Below are 24,577 nucleotides of genomic sequence, written 5' to 3'. Positions count from 1 at the left end.
TCACTGAAGGTACGTGTTTTAATATCACCTAGAAAACCACCTAGACTCTGGGAAATATTCAAAAAGGTTTTCCACTGGAACCAGAGTATCTTAACTTTCAGGTGAATTATGTGGTTTAGGTACATCATCCAAGCCTGATATGAAGGTTGGCTCCAATTTGAACATCAACAGAACCTCTGGTGGAGCAGGTGCCAGAGTTGTAGTGACAGGGCACTAGTTGCCACTGTGGATAGATTTATTGTTGTACATTATATTGGTGAAGTTGGGGACAAATTTGTTGGAGCTGAATTTGCATTCATGAATCGTGTTATCCTACTTTTATAATAGGGATGGTCATTCTGTGTCTTTTCAGTGAACCGGCTCATTTGACTTAGTTTAAAATGCTTCAAAATAACCCCTAAACAATGATATCCATTGTAAAGGCAAAACATTTAGGCTAAAATAATATTAGAGTGCGAAATAAATGATCAAAAAGGTTACATATGACCGGTCCTGATTATAAGATCATTCACGTTTTTCCGTCCCTGACATTGCCCTACAGAATAAATCGGCATAAACCACAACAATTCGCTCTCCCCACTGTTTACTGTTAAATGCTCTGATTTTAACAAGCCCTTGAGCTGCCTTAAACATAATTATTTGTCATACCAGTGATATATAGTATTTCTTACAATCTGCATTCTGGGTTCACACTACTTGGTTAATAATGTGTATTATCAAGATGGACCTTTGAACACAACTAAAGTTAAGGGTAAATTTACTTAAACATTTATTTTGCATGAACTATTCTTTAATTTTGTGGGTTAAAGTGCGTTGTATTTTCATTTAATTAAGATTATATTTACAAAATGTATTGAATAGACTTTGATGAAAGTAACCCAATAGACTGTGAGATATATTGAAAAAACTCAAAATAAATAGGAAATTATATTTACCACTGTAGTCACATTGGTTGCTAGTTCTTGGAATTGAGGTGAAGATTGATTGTTCAGGTTCTCTGTAAATTCTTGTTGCAATTTGAACACCAACTGAATTTCTGGTTTTCTTGGAGGTGCAGGTGTTGTAGTAGTGGTTGGAGAACCCGTCGTAACTGTCAACGAAATGGGGGTCATTGCGATAATGCTTGAAGCTGAAGTTGTGTTAATAGCCAATGTTGGCTGAGTTGACAACAAAGTTGGAGCTGAACTTTCACTGGCAGATGGTATTGGTGGTGTGAACATTGGGGTTGGTGTTGACGCTGAGATGACAGCAGGTGTTGGTGATGTTGCTGAGACATTGTTTGAAGCTGAAGTTGTATTGAAAGGTGAAGTTGGTTGTGTTGACAAAGTGGTTGGAGCTGAACTTGCACTGACAGAAGGTGTTGGTGTTGACGCGGAGATGACAGCAGGTGTTGGTGATGTTGCTGAGACATTGTTTGAAGCTGAAGTTGTATTCAAAGGTGAAGTTGGTGGTGTTGACAAAGTGGTTGGAGCTGAACTTACACTGACAGATGGTGTTGGTGGTGTGAACATTGGGGTTGGTGTTGACGCTGAGATGACAGCAGGTGTTGGTGATATTGCTGAGACATTGTTTGAAGCTGAAGTTGTATTCAAAGGTGAAGTTGGTGGTGTTGACAAAGTGGTTGGAGCTGGACTTGCACTGACAGATGGTGTTGGTGGGGTGAACATTGGGGTTGGTGTTGACACTGAGATGACAGTAGGTGTTGGTGATGTTGCTGAGACATTGTTTGAAGCTGATGTTGTATTGAAAGGTGAAGAAGGTTGTGTTGACAAAGTGGTTGGAGCTGAACTTGCACTGACAGAAGGTGTTGGTGTTGACGCTGAGATGACAGTAGGTGTTGGTGATGTTGCTGAGACATTGTTTGAAGCTGAAGTTGTATTCAAAGGTGAAGTTGGTGGTGTTGACAAAGTGGTTGGAGCTGAACTTGCACTGACAGAAAGTGTTGGTGTTGACGCTGAGATGACAGCAGGTGTTGGTGATGTTGCTGAGACATTGTTTGAAGCTGAAGTTGTATTGAAAGGTGAAGTCGGTTGTGTTGACAAAGTGGTTGGAGCTGAACTTGCACTGACAGAAGGTGTTGGTGTTGACGCTGAGATGACAGTAGGTGTTGGTGATGTTGCTGAGACATTGTTTGAAGCTGAAGTTGTATTGAAAGGTGAAGTAGGTTGTGTTGACAAAGTGGTTGGAGCTGAACTTGCACTGACAGAAGGTGTTGGTGTTGACGCTGAGATGACAGTAGGTGTTGGTGATGTTGCTGAGACATTGTTTGAAGCTGAAGTTGTATTGAAAGGTGAAGTAGGTTGTGTTGACAAAGTGGTTGGAGCTGAACTTGCACTGACAGAAGGTGTTGGTGGTGTGAACATTGGGGTTGGTGTTGACGCTGAGATGACAGCAGGTGTTTGAGATGTTGCTGAGACATTGTTTGAAGCTGAAGTTGTATTGAAAGGGGAAGTAGGTTGTGTTGACAAAGTGGTTGGAGCTGAACTTGCACTGACAGAAGGTGTTGGTGTTGACGCTGAGATGACAGCAGGTGTTGGTGATGTTGCTGAGACATTGTTTGAAGTGGAAGTTGTATTCAAAGGTGAAGTTGGTTGTGTTGACAAAGTGGTTGGAGTTGAACTTGCACTGACAGAAGGTGTTGGTGTTGACGCTGAGATGACAGCAGGTGTTGGTGATGTTGCTGAGACATTGTTTGAAGCTGAAGTTGTATTGAAAGGTGAAGTAGGTTGTGTTGACAAAGTGGTTGGAGCTGGACTTGCACTGACAGATGGTGTTGGTGGTGTGAACATTGGGGTTGGTGTTGACGCTGAGATGACAGCAGGTGTTGGAGATGTTGCTGAGACATTGTTTGAAGCTGAAGTTGTATTGAAAGGTGAAGTAGGTTGTGTTGACAAAGTGGTTGGAGCTGAACTTGCACTGACAGAAGGTGTTGGTGTTGACGCTGAGATGACAGCAGGTGTTGGTGATGTTGCTGAGACATTGTTTGAAGTTGAAGTTGTATTCAAAGGTGAAGTTGGTTGTGTTGACAAAGTGGTTGGAGTTGATCTTGCACTGACAGAAGGTGTTGGTGTTGACGCTGAGATGACAGCAGGTGTAGGTGATGTTTCTGAGACATTGTTTGAAGCTGAAGTTGTATTCAAAGGTGAAGTTGGTGGTGTTGACAAAGTGGTTGGAGCTGGACTTGCACTGACAGATGGTGTTGGTGGTGTTAACATTGGGGTTGGTGTTGACGCTGAGATGACAGCAGGTGTTGGAGATGTTGCTGAGACATTGTTTGAAGCTGAAGTTGTATTGAAAGGGGAAGTAGGTTGTGTTGACAAAGTGGTTGGAGCTGAACTTGCACTGACAGAAGGTGTTGGTGTTGACGCTGAGATGACAGCAGGTGTTGGTGATGTTGCTGAGACATTGTTTGAAGTGGAAGTTGTATTCAAAGGTGAAGTTGGTTGTGTTGACAAAGTGGTTGGAGTTGAACTTGCACTGACAGAAGGTGTTGGTGTTGACGCTGAGATGACAGCAGGTGTTGGTGATGTTGCTGAGACATTGTTTGAAGCTGAAGTTGTATTGAAAGGTGAAGTAGGTTGTGTTGACAAAGTGGTTGGAGCTGGACTTGCACTGACAGATGGTGTTGGTGGTGTGAACATTGGGGTTGGTGTTGACGCTGAGATGACAGCAGGTGTTGGAGATGTTGCTGAGACATTGTTTGAAGCTGAAGTTGTATTGAAAGGTGAAGTAGGTTGTGTTGACAAAGTGGTTGGAGCTGAACTTGCACTGACAGAAGGTGTTGGTGTTGACGCTGAGATGACAGCAGGTGTTGGTGATGTTGCTGAGACATTGTTTGAAGTTGAAGTTGTATTCAAAGGTGAAGTTGGTTGTGTTGACAAAGTGGTTGGAGTTGATCTTGCACTGACAGAAGGTGTTGGTGTTGACGCTGAGATGACAGCAGGTGTAGGTGATGTTTCTGAGACATTGTTTGAAGCTGAAGTTGTATTCAAAGGTGAAGTTGGTGGTGTTGACAAAGTGGTTGGAGCTGGACTTGCACTGACAGATGGTGTTGGTGGTGTTAACATTGGGGTTGGTGTTGACGCTGAGATGACAGCAGGTGTTGGAGATGTTGCTGAGACATTTTTTGAAGCTGAAGTTGTATTCAAAGGTGAAGTTGTTTGTGTTGACAAAGTGGTTGGAGCTGAACTTGCACTGACAGAAGGTGTTGGTGTTGACGCTGAGATGACAGCAGGTGTTGGTGATGTTGCTGAGACATTGTTTGAAGTTGAAGTTGTATTCAAAGGTGAAGTTGGTTGTGTTGACAAAGTGGTTGGAGCTGAACTTGCACTGACAGAAGGTGTTGGTGTTGACGCTGAGATGACAGCAGGTGTTGGTGATGTTGCTGAGACATTGTTTGAAGCTGAAGTTGTATTCAATGGTGAAGTTGGTGCTGTTGACAAAGTGGTTGTAGCTGAACTTTCATTGACAGGTAGTGTTGGTGGTGTTGTTGAGACAGTATTCAAACCTGAAGTTGTGTTAATAGGCAGTGTTGGTGGGATTGACATAGTGGTTAGAGGTGAAGTTTCTGGCAGTGTTGTTAGGGTTATATCTTCTGTCTGTGTTGATACAGTGAATCCTGTAAATATACAGTGGATAGTTAAGTACGTTTTAGTCAGACTTAAATAAACATTTTCAGGTCAAATGTATCAACTTTCTGAGGAGAATGAAGAGTTCTGCATTAGCGAAAGAAAGTGCTGGAAGCTAAAAGGGGAATCATTATTATTTATGTTAAAATTATTTTTGAAATACTGTGTGTCATATGGCATTATGACTATGCGGTTTTCTAGCTCTGCAGCTACATTGATGCAACAAACTAACAACAGTTTCGGCACTTTAATAAAACCTTTCCCCAGCAACCAGTCTCACTGTGAAAACCAGTGACAATGAGGGTGCTACAATATACTGTTGGCAAAAGTGTTTGTAAAAGAAAAAAAAAATGTAAGCACCATCATGGCCACACATAAATGAACAGTAAAGATGACACATCCACATATCATCAAAATGTCCAAAGGCTTTCATCAACAAAAAGTTTAGATAAACGTATCTTTCATGTGACATCCAGTGCCATCTCTAGCCTTGTGGGAGCCCCAAGCAAAATATGACTTGGGGCCCCTTCTCCCACATATTGGAGGCTCCCTGGTGGCTCTTGAGGTCCCTAAAAAAACGCTTTTGTCACTTAAGCATAGAACCGGCCCTGGTGCCAACAAGATCAAATGCACATGCCAATATCTATCTTTTCCTTTTGAATGTTGATTCTCTACTGCTTAGTTTGGTCAAGCAAAGAAGCTACATAACATTAATATGTGCTGTTACCAGACTATATGTGCTAGGCATTTTAGCCATTGGTGTACTAGCTATAATGTAGCTTTAGTTGGTTCACTAAATCCACCTATATCCATACACCCCCCCCACCCCCCCTTTTAATAAGTTGGACACAGTAATCACTGCCAGTTCAGGCAAAAATAACAGTCAAATCTGGCTGTTCACTCAGCATCAGAGTTGGGGGTAATGAGTTACGAAGTAACACTAGTCAGACTACTGTACTTCTTAACGGTAACGAGTAACGTAACGCGTTAGGTCATTTAATGCAAGCAATCCCTTACTAGTTAATTTTTCTATTGAATAACACTTTGCTCAATTTCTCTCAGAGCAAACCAACATTGTTTTAAGTAGCGTTTATTTTCTGTAGTAGCAAGAGACAACAAAACGGTGTAAAAGATGGCAGCACCAGCATTGAACTAAAGTTCTCCAAAGTTGATCGCAAATGAACATCTAAATACATGTGCTGTTTCTAAAAGTGATTAGTCTAAATCATTTCAAAACAGATTTAGCAATTATTCACCTCTGAATCACGTCACGAAACATTATTGGATTATATGCATTTTTGCAAAGAGATGTCAAATTACAATGTGCCTAACGTTTTCTTTTTTGAGAAAATATGTTTTTCATTGGACAAGGCCACAGATCTTTTTAATTTTTTTTTGTCTTCATTGTTCACTGCAAGTGATCTATCTAGTATTGAAGTCTGTACATATAGGCTGTTAAATAAGCCTGGCCTGAAAATATGGAGGCACTTGCAATACAAAATAATTGATTTAAGGGATTCTTGATTAAAGAACCAAATGCAAATATTGTTTCTCTTTATGGTATATGATTACTTGAGATAACAGGAGTGGTCACTATATAATTGCTGTAGAATCATTGCTGTATAATGATTAATGATGTTGCATAATGATTAATGATTGATAATGTTATATGCTGGTGACTGACACTGACGATATACATGACTATGTAATTATAAAATATCCCATTAAATGTCTGCCTTATGGGTGACAAATACAGTATCTCACAAAAGTGAGTACAACCCTCATATTTTTGTAAATATTTGATTATATCTTTTCATGTGACAACTCTGAAGAAATGACACTTTGCTACAATGTAAAGTAGTGAGTGTACAGCTTGTACAACAGTTTACATTTGCTGTCCCCTCAAAATAACACAACACACAGCCATTAATGTGTAAACCGCTGGCAACAAAAGTGAGTACACCCCTAAATGATGTTCTCCAACACTGCTGAGCTTACAGGCTGATAAGGCTAAACAAAGTTGATTTGAATATTCCACATCATTGCTACTAGCATAATTTAATAAATGTTTTCTCACCTGGACATTAGCCCTAAAACAAATGTTAAAAACAGTAATGTGGTGAAATGTACCATCCATGAAAATAAACGTTTTGGTGTATTGTTTTTCCCCTCATTATTATGAAGGATGTCAATAATTTGGGATCGGACTGTAATTAGAAACAGTTTGTCTGTATGGATCAACAATCAAATAATATTTGAGGCTTACCTGTTGCTGTAAAAGAGCTTGTGTTCAGTGGAAGAGAGAAATTAGAGCTGGTTGGAATTGCTAATTCACTGGTTGGAGCTGACGTTCCAGTAACGGGTTGTGTTGGTGTAGTGATTGGAGATGAAGTTGTGGTAATTGTTGATATTGCTGACTCAGAAGTGGCATTTATGATGTTTGGTGTTGTGTTGTTATTCAGTGCTGTTGTGATGTCAACTTCTTCTGGTGTCACATTGGATGTTGAGTTGGTATCTCCTTGTGGTGTCACATTGGATGTTGAGTTGGTATCTCCTTGTGGACTCACATTGGATGTTGAGTTGGTATCTATTTGTGGTGTTACGTTTGATGTTGTGTTGGTATCTCCTTGTGGTGTCACATTGGATGATGTGTTGGTATCTCCTTGTGGTGTCACGTTTGATGTTGTGTTGGTATCTCCTTGTGGTGTCACATTTGATGTTGAGTTGGTATCTCCTTGTGGTGTTACGTTTGATGTTGTGTTGGTATCTCCTTGTGATGTCACGTTTGATGTTGTGTTGGTATCTCCTTGTGGTGTTACATTTGATGTTGAGTTGGTATCTCCTTGTGGAGTCACATTGGATGTTGAGTTGGTATCTCCTTGTGGTGTTATGTTTGACATTAAGTTACCTACAAAACATTTTAAATCATACGTTACTCTTTGGGTTGTAGTAATATACTATAAAACATGTTGAAAACATTCAATGCAGAAATCTTAATTTTAAACAGGAAGGAACACCAGGGTAAATTAGTGATATTTTACAACCCAGCAACCTAATCAAATGCCTTGCTTGGGCTGAGCTCCAAAATGTGCCTACCAGATATAAAAAAAATAATCTGAGACTCCTTTTGGCTTGGCAGCTTGTTTTTTTTTATTTATTTAATATCCAATAGAAATCTTTGCCATGGAAACCACCACACTATTCAAAATGTATTCCTTACCAACAATGATGGTGTGATGAGATTTGGAAGTGTGGCCTCTCAAGATTACACTATAATGTTTCCATCCACTTGTCGAAAGTATAAATATAGGTGCAGTTTCACACAAACTGACTCGTAGCAAACGTATGTTAAAATATTATAATTTTGACATTTTCCTGCTAAAGCACATTGTCTCATGCATTCTATATTGTCAAATAAGATAGCGGAAATGTTGAGTGCTTGCGTCGTTGGTTTTCACTAAAAGTTGATGCAATGACAAAAAAATTATCAATATACTATAACCTGTATCCTACTTATGATGCCATCTAGCCCAAAAAATGGAGTGAATTCATGAAGAATTTATTCATACTGGGCCACGTTTTTTGATTTGTCAGTTGATCGCCATAGTTGGTGTCATCTTCTGAAGGAGACGGCACAGAAACAAAATCCTTGGCCAAATCATGATGCCGACAATGGCCACTTTGGCTTCGTGTTGGTGAATTAAATAAACAAAAAACGAATAATGACCTCCTGTAAGTGACTGCGGATAAGAGCATCTGCTAACTGATGAAAATGTCAATTGTAAAGCGCCCAAATACACTGATGAGCCACAACATGATGACCACCTGCAATAATATGATATATACGATGTTGGTCCTCCAAGTGCAGACAAAACAGCACAGACCTGCGATGGCATGGATTCTACAAGACCCCTGAAGATGTCCTGTGGTATCTGGCACCAATACATTAACAGCAAATCCTTCAAGTCCTGTAAGTTGCGAGTTGGGGTCGCCGTGGATCTGACTTGTTTGTCCAGCACATCCCACAGATGCTCAATCGGATTGAGATCTAGGGAATTTTGGAGGCCAGGGGAAATACCTTGAACTCCTCACCATGGTCCTCAAACCATCACTGAACAATGTGTGTAGTGTGGCAGAGTGCATTATCCTGCTGAACGAGGCTACAGCCATCAGAGAATACAATTGTCATGAAAGCGTGCACATGGTCTGCAAGGATGTTTAGATAGATGGCACGTGTCAATTTGACATCCACATGAATGCCTGGACTCAGCGTTTCCCATCAGAACACTGCCCAGAGCATCAACCTCCCTCCACTGACTTGTTGTCTTCCCACAGTGCATCCTTGTTCCATCACTTCCCCAGGTAAACGGCATACACATACACAGCTGTCAACATGGTCTAAAAGAAAATGGGACAAATCGGACCAGATGACCTTCCACTGCTCCAAGGTCTAGTTCCAACGCTTGCATTTGGCGGTGGACAGGCAGAGTTCGACACTAACTATGACCCGCTGGCCCGGGGCCAGTAAGATCTAACGTCGGGCCAGTAGACAAAGACAGTCACTGGCCCGTGACGTAACTAAACCGCAGAAGTATAGACTACATGAAATACATTTGAAACGAGAACAATTGCATGGTTTTGAAATGACAGATACAAATGAATAGTTTGGCATTAAATAAAATGTGTTTAGAGTGCAGTATAACTGCCACTTGCTGCAAATACAGTGTCTAATTATAATTTTTACTGCAATAACTTGCAATAACTGCAACAATGACTGCGTCCGATGCACTTTATTTTGAGAGTCCCAATTTCCATCTGTAAATGTTCTATACATAGCAATGTTATCAACAACATTTCAAGAAAGTGTTGGTTCAACAAACTAAGGTTCATTTTAGGTTTAAAATAAGGTTTAGGGTAAGTGTCAAGTTAAGTATAGAATAGAGGTTAGGGTTTAGATATAAGCAAGGGTTTGGGTTGGTAGATAGTTAAAATGTTACAGATGTCAGTAGACAATCTGTAGAGCATCTACAGGCACAATTTTGGGACTCTCAAAATAAAGTGTTACCCTGCATCCAAAATACCTGTCGACTGCAGTTACCACACATTAACTGCTGTTTTTTTTTAAAAATTGTAAGGTAGCTATTTTTACCCTTTCTCATAATGGCCCTCATTTATCACAAGTGCTTACACCAAATTTCTAGCGTACACCTGGCGTACACCCAAAACCACGATGATGTCACGGTTGTGGGATGAAGAGGACACAGGCGCAGAGTAGAGGTAGGTAAGGTAATCCATTTAATACAAAATAAAGAATGCAGGACTCCAACAAAACAAAAAGCAGCAACCAGTGACGTGGGTATTCCTTACACAGGATAAACAAAACCAAAATGAACCACGCCTTGGGGCCTACAAACTAAACTTAAATAGGGTCCCCAATTGGAGGCAATGACTAACACCTGCCTCCAATTGGGGAAACCAAAAAAAGGAGTAGAGGTGGCTAAAGGCCACCTCCTGTCCTGTCCTGGCTATGCCCCGAGCCCAGCGCAGAGATGGCTAGGGGCACAGCCAGGACGTGACAGTACCCCCCCCCAAAGGCGCGGGCTCCCGACCGCAAGACCGGGACGACCACACCCGGACCGGCGGAGGCTCAGCGCCCGGAGCCGCCGGCACAGGCCGGGGAGGCGGAGCCGCAGGGACAGGCCAGGGAGGCAGAGGGTCAGGAGACGGGAGAGCCGGCGGAGGGACAGGAACCGGCAGGAGAGCCGGCGGCGGGTCGACAGCCGGCGGAGAAGCAGGAGCCGGGGGAACCGGCGGAGGGTCGACAGCCGGCGGAGGAGCAGGAGCCGGGAGAGCCGGCGGAGGAGCAGGAGATGGGGAAACCGGCGGAGGGTCAGGAGCCGGCGGAAGAGCCGGCGGAGGAGTAGGAGCCGGCGGAGGCGGCGGAGGGTCCGGAGCCGGCGGGAGAGCCGGCGGAGGAGTAGGAGACGGGGGAGCCGGCGGGGGAATAGGAGCCGGCGGAGGAGCAGGAGCCGGGGGAGGCGGCGGAGGGTCCAGAGCCGGCGGAAGAGCCGGCGGAGGAGCAGGAGATGGGGAAACCGGCGGAGGGTCAGGAGCCGGCGGAAGAGCCGGCGGAGGAGTAGGAGCCGGCGGAGGAGCAGGAGACGGGGGAGCCGGCGGGGGAATAGGAGCCGGTGGAGGAGCAGGAGCCGGGGGAGCCGGCGGAGGGTCCGGAGCCGGCGGAAGAGCCGGCGGAGGAGTAGGAGCCGGGGGAGCCGGCGGAGGAATAGGAGACGGGGAAACCGGTGGAGGGTCAGGAGCCGGCGGAAGAGCCGGCGGAGGAGTAGGAGCCGGCGGAGGAGCAGGAGCCGGTGGAGGAGCAGGAGCCGGGGGAGCCGGTGGAGGGTCCGGAGCCGGCGGAAGGGCCGGCGGTGGGTCCGGAGCCGGCGGAAGAGTCGGCGGAAGAGCCGGCGGAGGAGTAGGAGCCGGGGGAGCTGGCGGAGGAATAGGAGCAGGCAGAGGAATAGGAGACGGGGGAGCCGGCGGGGGAATAGGAGCCGGTGGAGGAGCAGGAGCCGGGGAAGCCGGCGGAGGGTCCGGAGCCGGCGGGAGAGCCGGCGGAGGAGTAGGAGCCGGGGGAGCCGGCGGAGGAATAGGAGCCGGCAGAGGAATAGGAGACGTGGGAGCCGGCGGAGGAATAGGAGCCGGCGGCAGGTCGGCAGCCGGCGGAGGAGCAGGAGCCGGGGGAGCCGGCGGAGGGTCCGGAGCCGGCGGAAGAGCCGGCGGAGGAGTAGGAGCCGGGGGAGCCGGCGGAGGCATAGGAGACAGGGGAGCCGGCGGAGGAATAGGAGCCGGCAGCAGGTCGGCAGCCGGCGGAGGAGCAGGAGCCGGGGGAGCCGGCGGAGGGTTGACGGCCGGCGGGGGAGCAGGAGCCGGCGGAGGAGCAGGAGACGGGGGAGCCGGCGGGGGGAATAGGAGCCGGTGGAGGAGCAGGAGCCGGCGGAGGGTCAGAACCCTGTGGGAGAGCCGGCGAAGGAGCCGGAGACAGGGAAGCCGGCGGAGGGTCAGGGAGAGCCGGCGGAGGTTCAGGGAGAGCCGGGACAGGCGAGGGCGCCGCTGAGGCCGGGACAGGCGAGGGCGCCGCTGAGGCCGGGACAGGCGAGGGCGCCGTAGGACGATGCGGGGGCTCCTGGGCAGGTGAAGGCGCTGCGGGACAAGGCGGCCAGTCCACCGCGGGCTCGGGCGGCGGCCAGTCATCCGCGGCCTCGTGCGGCGGCGGCCAGTCATCCGTGGCCTCGGGCGGCCAGTCAACCGCTGGCTCGGGCGGCGGCGGCCAGTCCTCCACGGCCCCGGGCGGCGGCGACCAGTCATCCGCTGGCTCGGGCGGCGGCGGCCAGTCATCCGCGGGCCCGGGCGGCGGCGGCGGCCAGTCATCCGCGGGCCCGGGCGGCGGCGGCCAGTCATCCGCGGACCCGGGCGGCGGCGGCCAGTCATCCGCGGGCCCGGGCGGCGGCGGCCAGTCATCCGCGGGCCCGGGCGGCGGCGGCCAGTCATCCGCGGGCCCGGGCGGCGGCCAGTCCACGGCGGGTCCTGGCGGCGGCAAAAACAGGGCAGCGGGAGGAGCTGGCGGCTGAGGCCACTGGGCAGCGGGTGGAGCTGGCGACTGAGGCCACTGGGCAGCGGGTGGAGCTGGCGGCTGAGGCCACTGGGCAGCGGGAGGAGCTGGCGGCTGAGGCCACTGGGCAGCGGGAGGAGCTGGCGGCTGAGGCCACTGGGCAGCGGGTGGAGCTGGCGGCTGAGGCCACTGGGCAGCGGGTGGAGCTGGCGGCGGAGGCCACTGGGCAGCGGGAGGAGCTGGCGGCGGAGGCCACTGGGCAGCGGGAGGAGCTGGCGGCGGAGGCCACTGGGCAGCGGGAGGAGCTGGCGGCTGCGGCCACTGGGCAGCGGGAGGAGCTGGCGGCTGAGGCCACTGGGCAGCGGGAGGAGCTGGCGGCGGAGGCCACTGGGCAGCGGGAGGAGCTGGCGGCGGAGGCCACTGGGCAGCGGGAGGAGCTGGCGGCTGCGGCCACTGGGCAGCGGGAGGAGCTGGCGGCTGCGGCCACTGGGCAGCGGGAGGAGCTGGCGGCTGCGGCCACTGGGCAGCGGGAGGAGCTGGCGGCTGAGGCCACTGGGCAGCGGGAGGAGCTGGCGGCTGAGGCCACTGGGCAGCGGGAGGAGCTGGCGGCTGCGGCCACTGGGCAGCGGGAGGAGCTGGCGGCTGCGGCCACTGGGCAGCGGGGGGCGCTGGCAGCGCTGACTGCGTCTCCCAGGCAGCGGGGAACGCTGGCTGCGGCTCCCAAGCAGCGGGGGGCGCTGGCTGCGGCTCCCAAGCAGCGGGGGACGCTGGCTGCGGCTCCCAGGCAGCGGGGGACGCTGGCTGCGGCTCCCGGGCAGCAGGGGGCACTGGCGGCGCTGGCTGCGGCTCCCAGGCAGCGGGGGGCGCTGGCTGCGGCTCCCGGGCAGCAGGGGGCGCTGGCGGCGCTGGCTGCGGCTCCCAGGCAGCGGGGGACGCTGGCTGCAGCTCCCAAGCAGCGGGGGGCGCTGGCTGCGGCTCCCAAGCAGCAGGGGTTGCTGGCGGCGCTGGCTGCGGCTCCCAGGGAGCGGGGAGCGCTGGCTGCGGCTCCCGGGCAGCAGGGGGCACTGGCGGCGCTGGCTGCGGCTCCCAGGCAGCGGGGGGCGCTGGCTGCGGCTCCCGGGCAGCAGGGGGCGCTGGCGGTGCTGGCTGCGGCTCCCAGGCAGCGGGGGACGCTGGCTGCAGCTCCCAAGCAGCGGGGGGCGCTGGCTGCGGCTCCCGGGCAGCAGGGGGCGCTGGCTGCGAGAACCGGTACGGCGGGTCCCGATAGCCCCACCAGTCCTCACATCTCCCAACATCAGGGAAAGCCCTCATAGGCCCCCCCGGCGTTGTTGCCCGACGCCTAGGAGCTGGCACCGGGCAGGGCTGGGGCACCTGGACTACCCCACACGTGAGCACGGGTGGCACGGCCGCGTCCTTCCATTCCGCCTGCCCCCACAGCACCCCGCCAAGAAATTCTTGGGGCGGACACACGGAGGTTTGCTTACGTCGCCTCCGTCGACGTCTCCTCCGGGGTGGATGCTGTGGAGGCCCGGTGTGCCGCAGAGGACAGTAGGGGTTCTCCTCCTCCTCGGTGTCGCTGTCCGGCCAACCGAGGAGTTCCCCTACCGTCCATTTCTGCTGTGTCTCTTGGTGGTGGTTCATTCTGTCACGGTTGTGGGATGAAGAGGACACAGGCGCAGAGTAGAGGTAGGTAAGGTAATCCATTTAATACAAAATAAAGAATGCAGGACTCCAACAAAACAAAAAGCAGCAACCAGTGACGTGGGTATTCCTTACACAGGATAAACAAAACCAAAATGAACCACGCCTTGGGGCCTACAAACTAAACTTAAATAGGGTCCCCAATTGGAGGCAATGACTAACACCTGCCTCCAATTGGGGAAACCAAAAAAAGGAGTAGAGGTGGCTAAAGGCCACCTCCTGTCCTGTCCTGGCTATGCCCCGAGCCCAGCGCAGAGATGGCTAGGGGCACAGCCAGGACGTGACAGATGACTTTGAGATTTATCAATATGGACGTTGGCGTACGGCACTCTCAAATCCTACGCCAGCTCAGGAGGTGGTGTACGCACGTTTTGAGTTAGTGCGGAAATGCGCAGAAAAAAAATCCTAACGCACTGACAAACTAAAATATATGATATATTATGGGACTGTAAAAAAATATATGCTTAATTTGTGTGACTTTAACAAAGCATTTCATTTATATGTATTCCTTCAGATGCGAGCCTGTGCACTTTACATGACGTTTCAGGGTTAGGCCCGGCAGTTGCGCACGGACTGGGTTCAGTAATAAAATGCTTTTAATGACCAAAATATAATTCAGACTGACAAAATAATAAAAATGACATTCTTCTTCTTTTAAATAATAATAATAATAATAATAGAAATAATAATAATAACGACATTCTTCTTCTAAATAACTATAAACATCATTAATAGTAAATATCATTAAATAATAAGACGAATATTACAAATTGTCATGCAATTATCAATGTGAATGAATGGTACTCCACATCACATCATCATCTTTTATTCCGCTTTTTAAACTGCCAAATGAAACAATTTTATTTCTTTCTACCTCCCTGGTGATCTTCTCAATCTCCACGTCAGAGAAGTTTCTCTTTTTTGCCGTCTTCCGAGTGTCCATGGTGTAAAATGAGGGCGTGGGGGAAGTGGAGACTTGAATATATAGGGGCGTGTTATTCTAATGACGATCGTTTTCAGCCGTGGCATCTATCAAGGGCAGGTATTGCGTACACCTGGATTTTAAAGGTACGCACAGCTTCATAAATCAGGCGGTGAGAGAGGAGTGTAAGCAAAATTTTACGCCAACATATACACCCGTTTCTACGCAAGAATGATAAATGAGGGCCATTGTCCGGTGACGCTAAAGCTCAAGCTTGTGGGAAAAATATGATCTCTATTGTATTCTTTTATATTCCCTTATATTCTAACAAAAAAAGTGGGTGTTGACTGTGGTCTGGGTAGCAGTGAGGTAACAATTAATCTGTAGATGGTGTATTAATGCATGTGAAGTTCCATTACCCATTGTTGTTTGCGATGTGATTGTCCCAATTAGTCCTGTTCGAAAAAACAAAATGTAAGACAAGTATATGTTCCAGTCCACAACATCCCTGCATGCAAATGAGTTATTGTTTTAGAAATAAGAGATGTAGCTGTTTCAGATTGTTCAAACAGGATTCCAATACAGGATTGATGGTGATATTGTAACACAGGATGAGACAGGTTGAGGTCACTTGTTAAGACAAAAAATGTTTACCTAATTGCAGGAGGAGAAAAATTAGAGGCCCCATCTTCGTCATTTCCAATTAGGTCCCCTGTAACATCAAAACATGCACAATTAGGCAGCTAATTAATTATAATTACATTAATAACAATGGTTTGGTCAAGGCCACACGCAGATTGGTTTGGTCGACTTTGCATGTTCAAGATTTATTGCCCTTCCTTTGGGAGGAGTTGGAGGTATCTACAGAGCAGCAATTGCCCTAATCCAGAGGTTCCCAAAGTAGGGGTCGCGATCCCGTGTGGGGACACCTGATGTGAAAATGGGGTCGGGGGAGAATCTTTTACAACTGACTCTTATAACCTCCAATAAAAAAATAACAATTACATCATTTTTCTTGACATGCTTGGGGTCGGGAGAGTTTTTAGATATCGAAATGGGGTCATCGGCCAAAGATTATTGGGAACCCCATCCCCAAAACTCTCCGGCCTGGAATTGTGTTTTACACTGTCACATAAACTGATGAGTCAATACATTATGACCACCTGCCTAATGCTGTTGTTCCCCCAGGTGTCACCAAAGAAGTAATCATTTTAATGTGTGCCCATGAAAGTCACAAAGCACACAGGGTTGAATTGAAATGTATATTTTCGATACATTGGCACAAATGACTTTTTGTCATTATAGATAGATGCCCAAAAAATAACAATATTAAGAAGTGTATAACAGCTAACAACTGCTGTCATGGTTCTGAGGTATTGTCTTTTTCTGGAACAAGGGAGACTGTTCTCCTGACCCATCTTGAAGTTTTATTGGTGGATCACGTCCCCCCCCCCGTCCCCCCAGTTGGTGATTAAATGACACATTTAATCACCAACTGTCCTTTGTCTGTGAATCACAGGCAGCAGGACACAGACAAGGCCAACTAGGCAACATTCTTGTTTCATGATTCAATCACATTAAACTGTATTTACATTGCACAACTCTTACAAAATGCAATTCAGTGCGCTTTACATTTGAAAAGGATAAAGGAGTTATTGTATGAAGTCATGATAGAGTCAATGTAATACATGCATGGGTGTGTAATGCATCGGTTTAACTTGTATTAACATGGTAGAGTTGTATATGTGAATCTCAGCTAGCTACAACATGCAGCAAATGCCAAACAATAGGATTCAGATCAAATATCTGAAATTAAATTCGGAGATGTATTTCTAAACTAGCCAAACTGTACCGGTAAGAAATGTAATCTACTTTCACACTTGGTTAAAATTCTAGTGAAGTAATTTAGCTACAACTGTTATCAAGAACGACTTACAGGCATGAGTGTATATATTCCTATTGCCCTGTGGGTATCAAACCCAAAACCTTGGCTAAGCTGAGTGTGTCCTTTCCACTGTTAAACCTAAATTTCCAGATTGCTCCAGTATGTTATCAATGTATAATGTACGTATTTGTTTCTGGCAGAAACATTGTTGTTACATTCACCTAATGTTGTTCCTGTTAGAAATCGGCGGCTACGTATAGTGGTCAAATAATGTAGAACCCATATCAAATCGAGGGAGAAGTTCACTCAAGTTTATTGGAAAATTGCAGCACAGATCAAACAATCAATTAAATGTATTTATAAAGCCCTTTTTACAACAGCAGTTGTCACAAAGTGCTTTTACAGAGACACCCAGGCTTAAACCCCAAGGAGCAAACAACAGTAGTGTTGAATGACAACAGTAGATGTCATTCGGTGAATGTTCTATTGTCTTCTCACTGTAATGTTAGTTGCCAGCTAGCCTATACATTCAAGGGTGTGTCTACCTAGCAAAGATCAGGTTTCCAAGACAGTAACCCCCATGCCAAATGGTCAATGTGAACATTCCTGGGGTTAGTAAAGCACAACCTACAGAGAGATAATCTAAACAGAGATGTTTCTGTTGTTCTCATTATCTGGGCACATTCACATCCAATGAAACGTACATTCACGTTGTAATTGTTAATGCTCAGATTCCACAGTCCTATGGACTTAGGCTTTAGGCTTAATTAGACCTTTGGTTAATATATTTTCTTAAGCAATGATTTTACATAAAACAGTACACATTTCATATCACTCTAGAAAACATGAATAGCTGCAAACCTGTAAAATATATGTTTCCCTTTACCTTATCTTTTGGTTCTAGTCATAGACATTCTTACAAAATTGGGATTTTTTTCATTGTGAAAGGAAGCACTGAATCGTAACCATACTTTGGGATTTATTAATTTCAACTAATGCTTAAAAATGTTCACACATTTACCCACAGCCATGGCCATGCATGAGCACAGTGGCAAATTTAGAAAAATAGTGATGTATTGTTTCATATTGTATTCCTTATTTTTTCTATACTACCTTTTAAGCAGCGTTTCTTAATAGGCTATGATATTTCATGTACAGTAATTGGACCACGTCAAATTACTATGTGTGTGCATAAAACCAACCATTTGATAAATCCCACATTCACAAATGTAGGATTTATTACAATTTATTAATTTATTAATATTCAACACAATGTTAATAGGCCCCAGGACTGGTGAACATTGTCTGTGAACATTAAACACTACTCAGGTGTGAATAAATATGGGAACCCACTGTTTTATTTTTCATCATGAAATCTTTGTTTAATCACAAAAAAAAAATATATATATATAATTAGGAATTCCATATGTTGGTTTCAAGGACATACTGCTTTTAGTTCAAAAACTAAATTAAAAATGGTTTAGTACAGGTGCAAAAATAAATGAACCCCAGGTAAAATCAGATGGGTAAATAAATGGTTACCAAGTGACTCAATCAAGGGAGGGTTCTTTAAGAAAGAGTTTGGGCAGAATTCCAATAAATCGAGGCAAAAAACATTTTGGGATTACCCGTACAGGAGAATGCAAAACACACCATGATGTTTTGAAAGGAGATCTAAGTGGACATCAGGAAGAGTGTAGCGAGAGCATATCAGGGGAAGGCTATACAACCATCTCAAAAAGATTTGTGTTCCATCAGTCCACTTTGAGGCAAATCATTTACAAATGGAAAGCATTAAACATGACAGCAACTAGGCCTAGAAGCCGAGGCTCTTCCAAATTATCCCCAAGAGCCACAATAAAATATTAAATCAGGTAAATGCCAACCCAAACATAACATCTGGAGATTTGCAGACCTTTGTTGCTGCATCTCAGGTTAATGTACATGCAATAACAATAATAATAGTCAACTAGCTTTTGTTGCAAATTGTGTACAAATCATTCATTTGGTATCTGAAATTCATTGTGAAGCTCAACATCTCAACATGCATCTCAACACTTTGTAATTTGGAGAAAATATATTTTAAATCCACTCAAACAATTTTCTAAAATAACGTCAGAATGAGTTGACTGTAAACATCATGTTAAAATGAAATGGGGCAGATTTGAATTGGGTAGGTTGGCCTACTTTGTCTTCAAATATGAAGGAAAAACATCTTTAAAATGTGATATCTTCACCATCAAATCTACAGCAGATGTGTCTTACCTGAAAAGAAATAGTCATATATCCAAGATGTTTTGAAATTCTTGCTCTACGATAACTGAACATGAACCATATTATTTTGGTTTGTGAAAGGGCAAAAAATTTTACTTGTAAGCGGACCAGTCAATGGACTTGCTGGACCTGTTTGGCTGCTGCCATTCTTAAGCAAATCACCAATTACTGTGAAAGTTGAATCCACCTCTCAAACAGTATTAGGTACAATAGTTTGTTTGGGGTGGGGGACAAAGGAACAGGAAGAAGGGGAAAATGAACTGGAATTACAATTTGATTGCTGTTTAATTCTCTAATTCCGTTCATTCTCTGGACAGATTAGTATACTGCTTAGCACCAAAAGGTCTCTATCCCAACAGTCAAGCACAGTAGTGGGAATTTCAAGGTCTGTGGCTGCGTCTCTTCCTCTGGACCTAAACCGACTGCATATTATTACTGCATATCATTAAGGGAACCATGAATTCTGAGGTATACCAGGAAATAGTTGAACGTCAGGTCAAAAGTCTGCAAGCTAAAGCTGGCCCAAAAATGGGTCTTCCAATAAGACAATGACTCAAAGCATTCAGGTTAATCTACCAAATCATGGGTTAGGAGAAAGAAGATTTGTGTTTTGGATTGTTCAAATCAATGTCCTGTCCTTAATCCAGTCGAGATGCTGTGGCAGGACCTGATGTGGGCAGTACATGCCAGACACCCTTTAAACTATACACACTTGTCTGAGTACTTTAAGGAGGATTGGTTAAAAAAATAATAATAATATGTCAGAGACTGATTTATGTCCGTAGTAGACATTTACTCCAAAGTATTGCTGCTAATCGATTTGCCACAAGCTACTGAATGAAGGGTTTACATATTTTTGGCCACATGAACTGTGTTTTTGATAAATAAACCAGCTTTGTTAAAAACACATTGAAAATATATCATATGTTTTTGTTTGTGTCCTTTATTTGGAATCTCTTTATTGCAAATTGGGGTTTGGAAACAAATTTTTTGTATTTTAAAGCGGCAATATGTAAGACTTTTGCTGTACCACTAGCATAAAGCGAAAATGACCAGTAGACATCTGCAGTTAGTGGTTTAGGTTTTTCTACAAAATGAATCAGAGTGACTGATGTATTCCAAATGTAAACTTTCTCGCCTGTCCGTCTATCTGTTTGCATTGACTTGTAATCTCCTTATACTCACCTTAGACACACACAGTACTGTCATTCCCAACCTAAACCGCGCTAAACTAGCTAGTACTATACCGGTCTCGTTTAGTAAGGGAAGATGAGGAGGAGATCAGGATGGTTGCGGTTGGTTGGTGTCCTTCTGTTTGATGCTTGCCAAAGTGAGTGGATTGACACTCCTGTCTCAGCCCCAAAGTTTAACACAGCTATATTATTGTGCTGTGGGAGTAGGGTCAGTTCTCCTTCTCCTTTGTAAATCCTTTGTTAAACTAAGGAATGCATTCTCAAAATCTTCCTTGTGACCTGATCCATTTAAACTTGAGGACATGAGCCCTTGGACCACACCTCAGGACTACCAAGCACAAAAGACTCGTAGCTGTCCCTGTAAAAAAGTCCTCCTGGTTGTGTTGCAGATCAAGTACTTGGCAATAGCTGGCAATTTGCTCTCTGAGGATTCAGGCTGGATGTTTTGTAAAAGCACTTTGTGACAACTGCTGATTTAAAAAGGGCTTTATAAAATAAATTTGATTGATTGAGACAAGTCATGTTTTTCTTTAGAGGCAGGATTCTATGCAGTGCTCCTTTAATATTTCATACAAAATAATGACCATCTATGTAGGGTTCAGAAACTTTCCAGTAGCACTGTATATATGTGTACTTATTACACTAAGTTTTAATTTAACATGGAATCATTTGCCCACACTGTTAAATGGACGGTTAACTGACAGTATATTACAAACATATGTGTTAGTTTGCATACTCTGTAAGTAGTCCATAAAAAGTCCATAAATCTGACTAAATCAAGCTACGCTTTGGTCTAGTTTCCCTGGCATTTTCTCCAAATCATAACATTTTAGCATAGATGGCACAGCATAAGTGGCACTAATACAACTTAAACCAAAGAACCAATTAGCATTTTTTACACATCATGTACAATTTATCCAAAGGTATCTGAAATTCATTGTGAAGCTCCACAACTCAACAGGTAGTCACAATTTGAACATTATGAAAATATTGGTGCCATATTTTGAATGGGATGTATTCCAAAAATCCCTCAATAATGGTACACATATTCTAATACTTAATACATCATGTTCAAACTTGGGATGGATTTGGATGGGATGTGTTAACAGTGCAAGTGGTAATAAAACCAAAGCATGAATTGCTTTTGTACATTGACACCAACGTGCACTTTTATAATTTGGAGAAAGTCTCCTTTAAATTGACTCAAACACTTTTCTAAATAACCTCACAGTGAATTGACTGAAGACATCCTGTTAATACCAAATTGTGCAGATGTGTCACATTTTTATTGCATAGGTAGGCCTACTTTGTCTTGGAAAAATAGAAAGTGCTTTAAAATGTTAAATCATCACCATCAAAGCAGCTGTGTCTTACCTGAAAATAAGTCTTATATCCAAGTTGTTTTCTCAGCTGTAGCATGCATCTGTAGCCGACTCAAAAGAGATGTGCAAAGAAATTCTTGCTTTCAGAAAACTGAACATGAACCAGATTTTCTGGCAAGAGGAGGTAGTTTGTGAGATGACAAACATGGACCAATCAATGGACCTGCAGGACCCGTTTGGCTGCTGCCATTCTTGAGCATCATCTGTGACTGTAAAAAGGAGGGGAAAGAAGGGTAAAGGAAATAGGAATGACAAACATATTATTGTTCTTTAAAGGTCAGCATTAACTTAGCAGAAAAACACTAAATCTAAATATAACTTTTTCCCCAATCTGGTTACTGTATCAGAAAAGCCATATATAACATTTCTGAACAACTGTAATGGTGTCCAAAAGAGTTTCTACTATTGACATGGGTCAATAAAACATCACCTCAGTTACAATAATCATAACCTGATAGATCTGTTGTTACATCTCTTGTTTTTTTCAGTGTATTTCCTCTTTCAGGGTTGCTATCAATAATGTCGGATACCTGACAATGACCTCTTTCTCCCTTGTTGTTTCAAAGGGAAGAAAAAAATAATCCTAGCTACATGCCACAGTCAGGAAGGAATAAAGACCATAATTAGTTTGTGTGCTTGCTAGTAAAACATTAGTGAAGTGTTTTGAGCACTTTTGATGTGTGTGTGTGTGTGTGTGTGCGCAAAAGAGAGAAATGGGTTCAAGTTTATTTCTCACCAAAATGAAATGAGCAATAGGTCTTGTATAACAGTTACACTCTCTAAAAATATTTAATGTGATAATGTAACTGTAAATATTATTTAGTTTAACCCATTTGTACCAGTCTAAACTTGTTCACTACTCAAGAGTGGGTTGGTCAAAAAAACGATGTTTTCTACTAGGAATGTATCAGCTGGGTTATTACCTAGGAATGCATCTGTCATGAGATTTGTTTTGTAGCCCTGACATCACATCCTTAAGAAAGCATCCGTTGAGAGATGGAAAGACCCATGACATGCAGGTTGGAGAGTGCGTCCGCCCTGATATTTTTCATCAGGGTGAACTGGAAGCGCTCGAAGAAAAGCGTCCATCGAGCCTGGCGGGGGTTGAGGTACCTGCTGCCCTGACGTATGAGGTTCTGCTAGTTGGTCAGGACAGTGAACGGCTATCAAGCGCCCTCTAGTCAGTGTCTCCAGCTCACGGTCGCCCACACCGTACTTCCTCTCTGCAGCAGACAGTTTCTTTGAATGGTGGATCCCTGTGCTCCTGGGAGAGGACCTCTTCCACCCAGACCTCGGATGCGTCTGCCTCCACTGAGAAGGGCTTGAGGGGGTCTGGGTGTTTCAGGAGAGGAGCTGTGAGGTTCCTGCCCCTCAGGACAAGGAAGGCCTTCTCCACATCTGGGTTCCAGTGGAGGCGTTGAGGTCGGCCTTTCAACAACGATGTGAGCTGCGCTGTGAAGGTGCTGAAGCCTTTGACGGATCGTTGGTAAAATGTGGCAAATCCAATCACCCCCTTCCTGCGCCTGAACTGCCCCTTCCGGTAATGCCCCTTCTCCCCGTAGAACAGGTACAGACCCTGACGACTCCGGGATTCTCTCTCATCCACAGAGACTCTGGTGATCCCCAGCTCCTTGGGCTACGGCTCTGGCTCCATCCGAGAGTGTGGGAGATGGGAACGGCGCGCCAGGCAGTCACGGCCCCGGAGCTGCCCATTGATGGCAATCGCCTGGGCAATGAAGGCTTCCAGCGACATGGAACTGCTTACCCACGGTAGCTCGATTTGGACCTCCGTCCGCAATCCCTTGCGGAAGTCAATCCACCTGCTGGACGCTGTTCCTCCTGCTGGACGCTGTTCCACCTGCTGGACGCTGCCACCATCCGAAATAACAGGGCATACTCTGAGGCTGTGCTGTGGCCCTGCCTCAGGCGCAAAGGTTGCTCGCCCCCGTCCTGACCCTCTGCAGGATGGTCATAAACGGCTTTGAATTGAGCCATGAATCTGGGAAACACCCAAAGTTCCCCAGACCCGCTGTCCCAAAGCGCTATTGCCCATTCGAGGGTGCACCCAAGTTATCGTGGTTACCTTCTCATAGTTATACAATTTGCATTGGAGAAAGAAACCGCGACAACCCTCCAGATTGTCGTCATACTTCTCTGGCAAAGCTTTCCGGAGATCCCTCTCCTAGGCATGATTAGACCCCACACGGTCAACTGGGGGAGACGCCGGCAGGCTCAACAGGACTCTCCCCACCTGACCGTGCTGCCAGGTGAGACATCATCTCGCCGAAAGCTGTTACCAACCTGGCGATCTGTCCCTCCATGATATGGAGTCTAACCTCTTAGATGCAGGTTTCAAAATGTTAGAAGGCCTATTCAGCGTACCTATCAGATGAGTGAGTGTGATGCAGTAGACAAGACACATAGCCCAATCAGAGTCATGCACTTAACTTCAGGGAATGTATAGAATTCTGTTTGACACAAAGTTGTCCAAGATATGACCTTGACCATGTAAATACTGTGTATTTAGCAGGATTTACTATATCTTTAACTCCAAAAAGCTGTTAACTATTTCTTTACATGATTAACATAGCAATGAATACAGCAGTAGGCACCACATTAATGTTCCAAATTGTTACTTGAAATCTAGAAATACAGGTCAACTGAAGATGAAGCAACTCCCATGGGTTGCTAGTATGACTGCGATTGTGCCTTTGTGTGGTGGACAATGACAGAAACATTAAACCAATAGAACATGAGCGGGGGTGATGCCGATGAATGGTATATGAGGAAATATTGACTTTATGGTTTCCTTATCACTCTTGGCAGATTGGGGTCCAGCAGTCTAAAACACTCAACCACCAAAAGGTGATTTGTATGTTGTGGCTCCAAAGGCAGCAACATTTCTGACATGTGATAATAAAAACAAACACGTATCCATTACATCTAGTCCAGCCAGTTCATATTATAAAAGAGACTCTAA

The 24,577-nt window shown here is 45.6% G+C and overlaps 1 protein-coding gene across 1 annotated transcript; it reads right to left on the bottom strand.

Moving 5' to 3' along the window:
- Positions 1-1,095: 1,095 nt before the first annotated feature.
- Positions 1,096-23,918, bottom strand: LOC114830645. The gene is made up of 5 exons (XM_029118095.2): positions 23,854-23,918; positions 23,363-23,555; positions 22,814-23,233; positions 1,582-4,458; positions 1,096-1,476 (listed from the first exon to the last, which is right to left on the bottom strand). The coding sequence occupies exons 1-5, from the start codon at positions 23,916-23,918 to the stop codon at positions 1,189-1,191; spliced, it is 3,843 nt and encodes a 1,280-aa protein (XP_028973928.2). The 3' UTR covers positions 1,096-1,188.
- Between the last annotated feature and the right edge of the window lie 659 nt (positions 23,919-24,577).

This window comes from Esox lucius, chromosome 25 (assembly GCF_011004845.1).
Source record: "Esox lucius isolate fEsoLuc1 chromosome 25, fEsoLuc1.pri, whole genome shotgun sequence".
Lineage (NCBI taxonomy): Eukaryota > Metazoa > Chordata > Actinopteri > Esociformes > Esocidae > Esox > Esox lucius.
Note: the sequence above shows the minus strand (reverse complement) of the source record. Positions and strands in the feature narration are given on the sequence as shown.

Bases quoted from the DNA above. Each gene is read 5' to 3' on its own strand.
- LOC114830645 (XM_029118095.2), bottom strand. From the start codon at position 23,918: ATGGAGGGACAGATCGCCAGGTTGGTAACAGCTTTCGGCGAGATGATG. The intron at 23,556-23,853 runs GTCAGGTGGGGA...ACCATCCTGCAG, and splicing joins ATGTCTCACCTGGCAGCACG to AGGGTCAGGACGGGGGCGAG. The intron at 4,459-22,813 runs GTACGGTGTGGG...TGTCAATGAAAG, and splicing joins CTGTCTGCTGCAGAGAGGAA to TTCAGCTACAACCACTTTGT.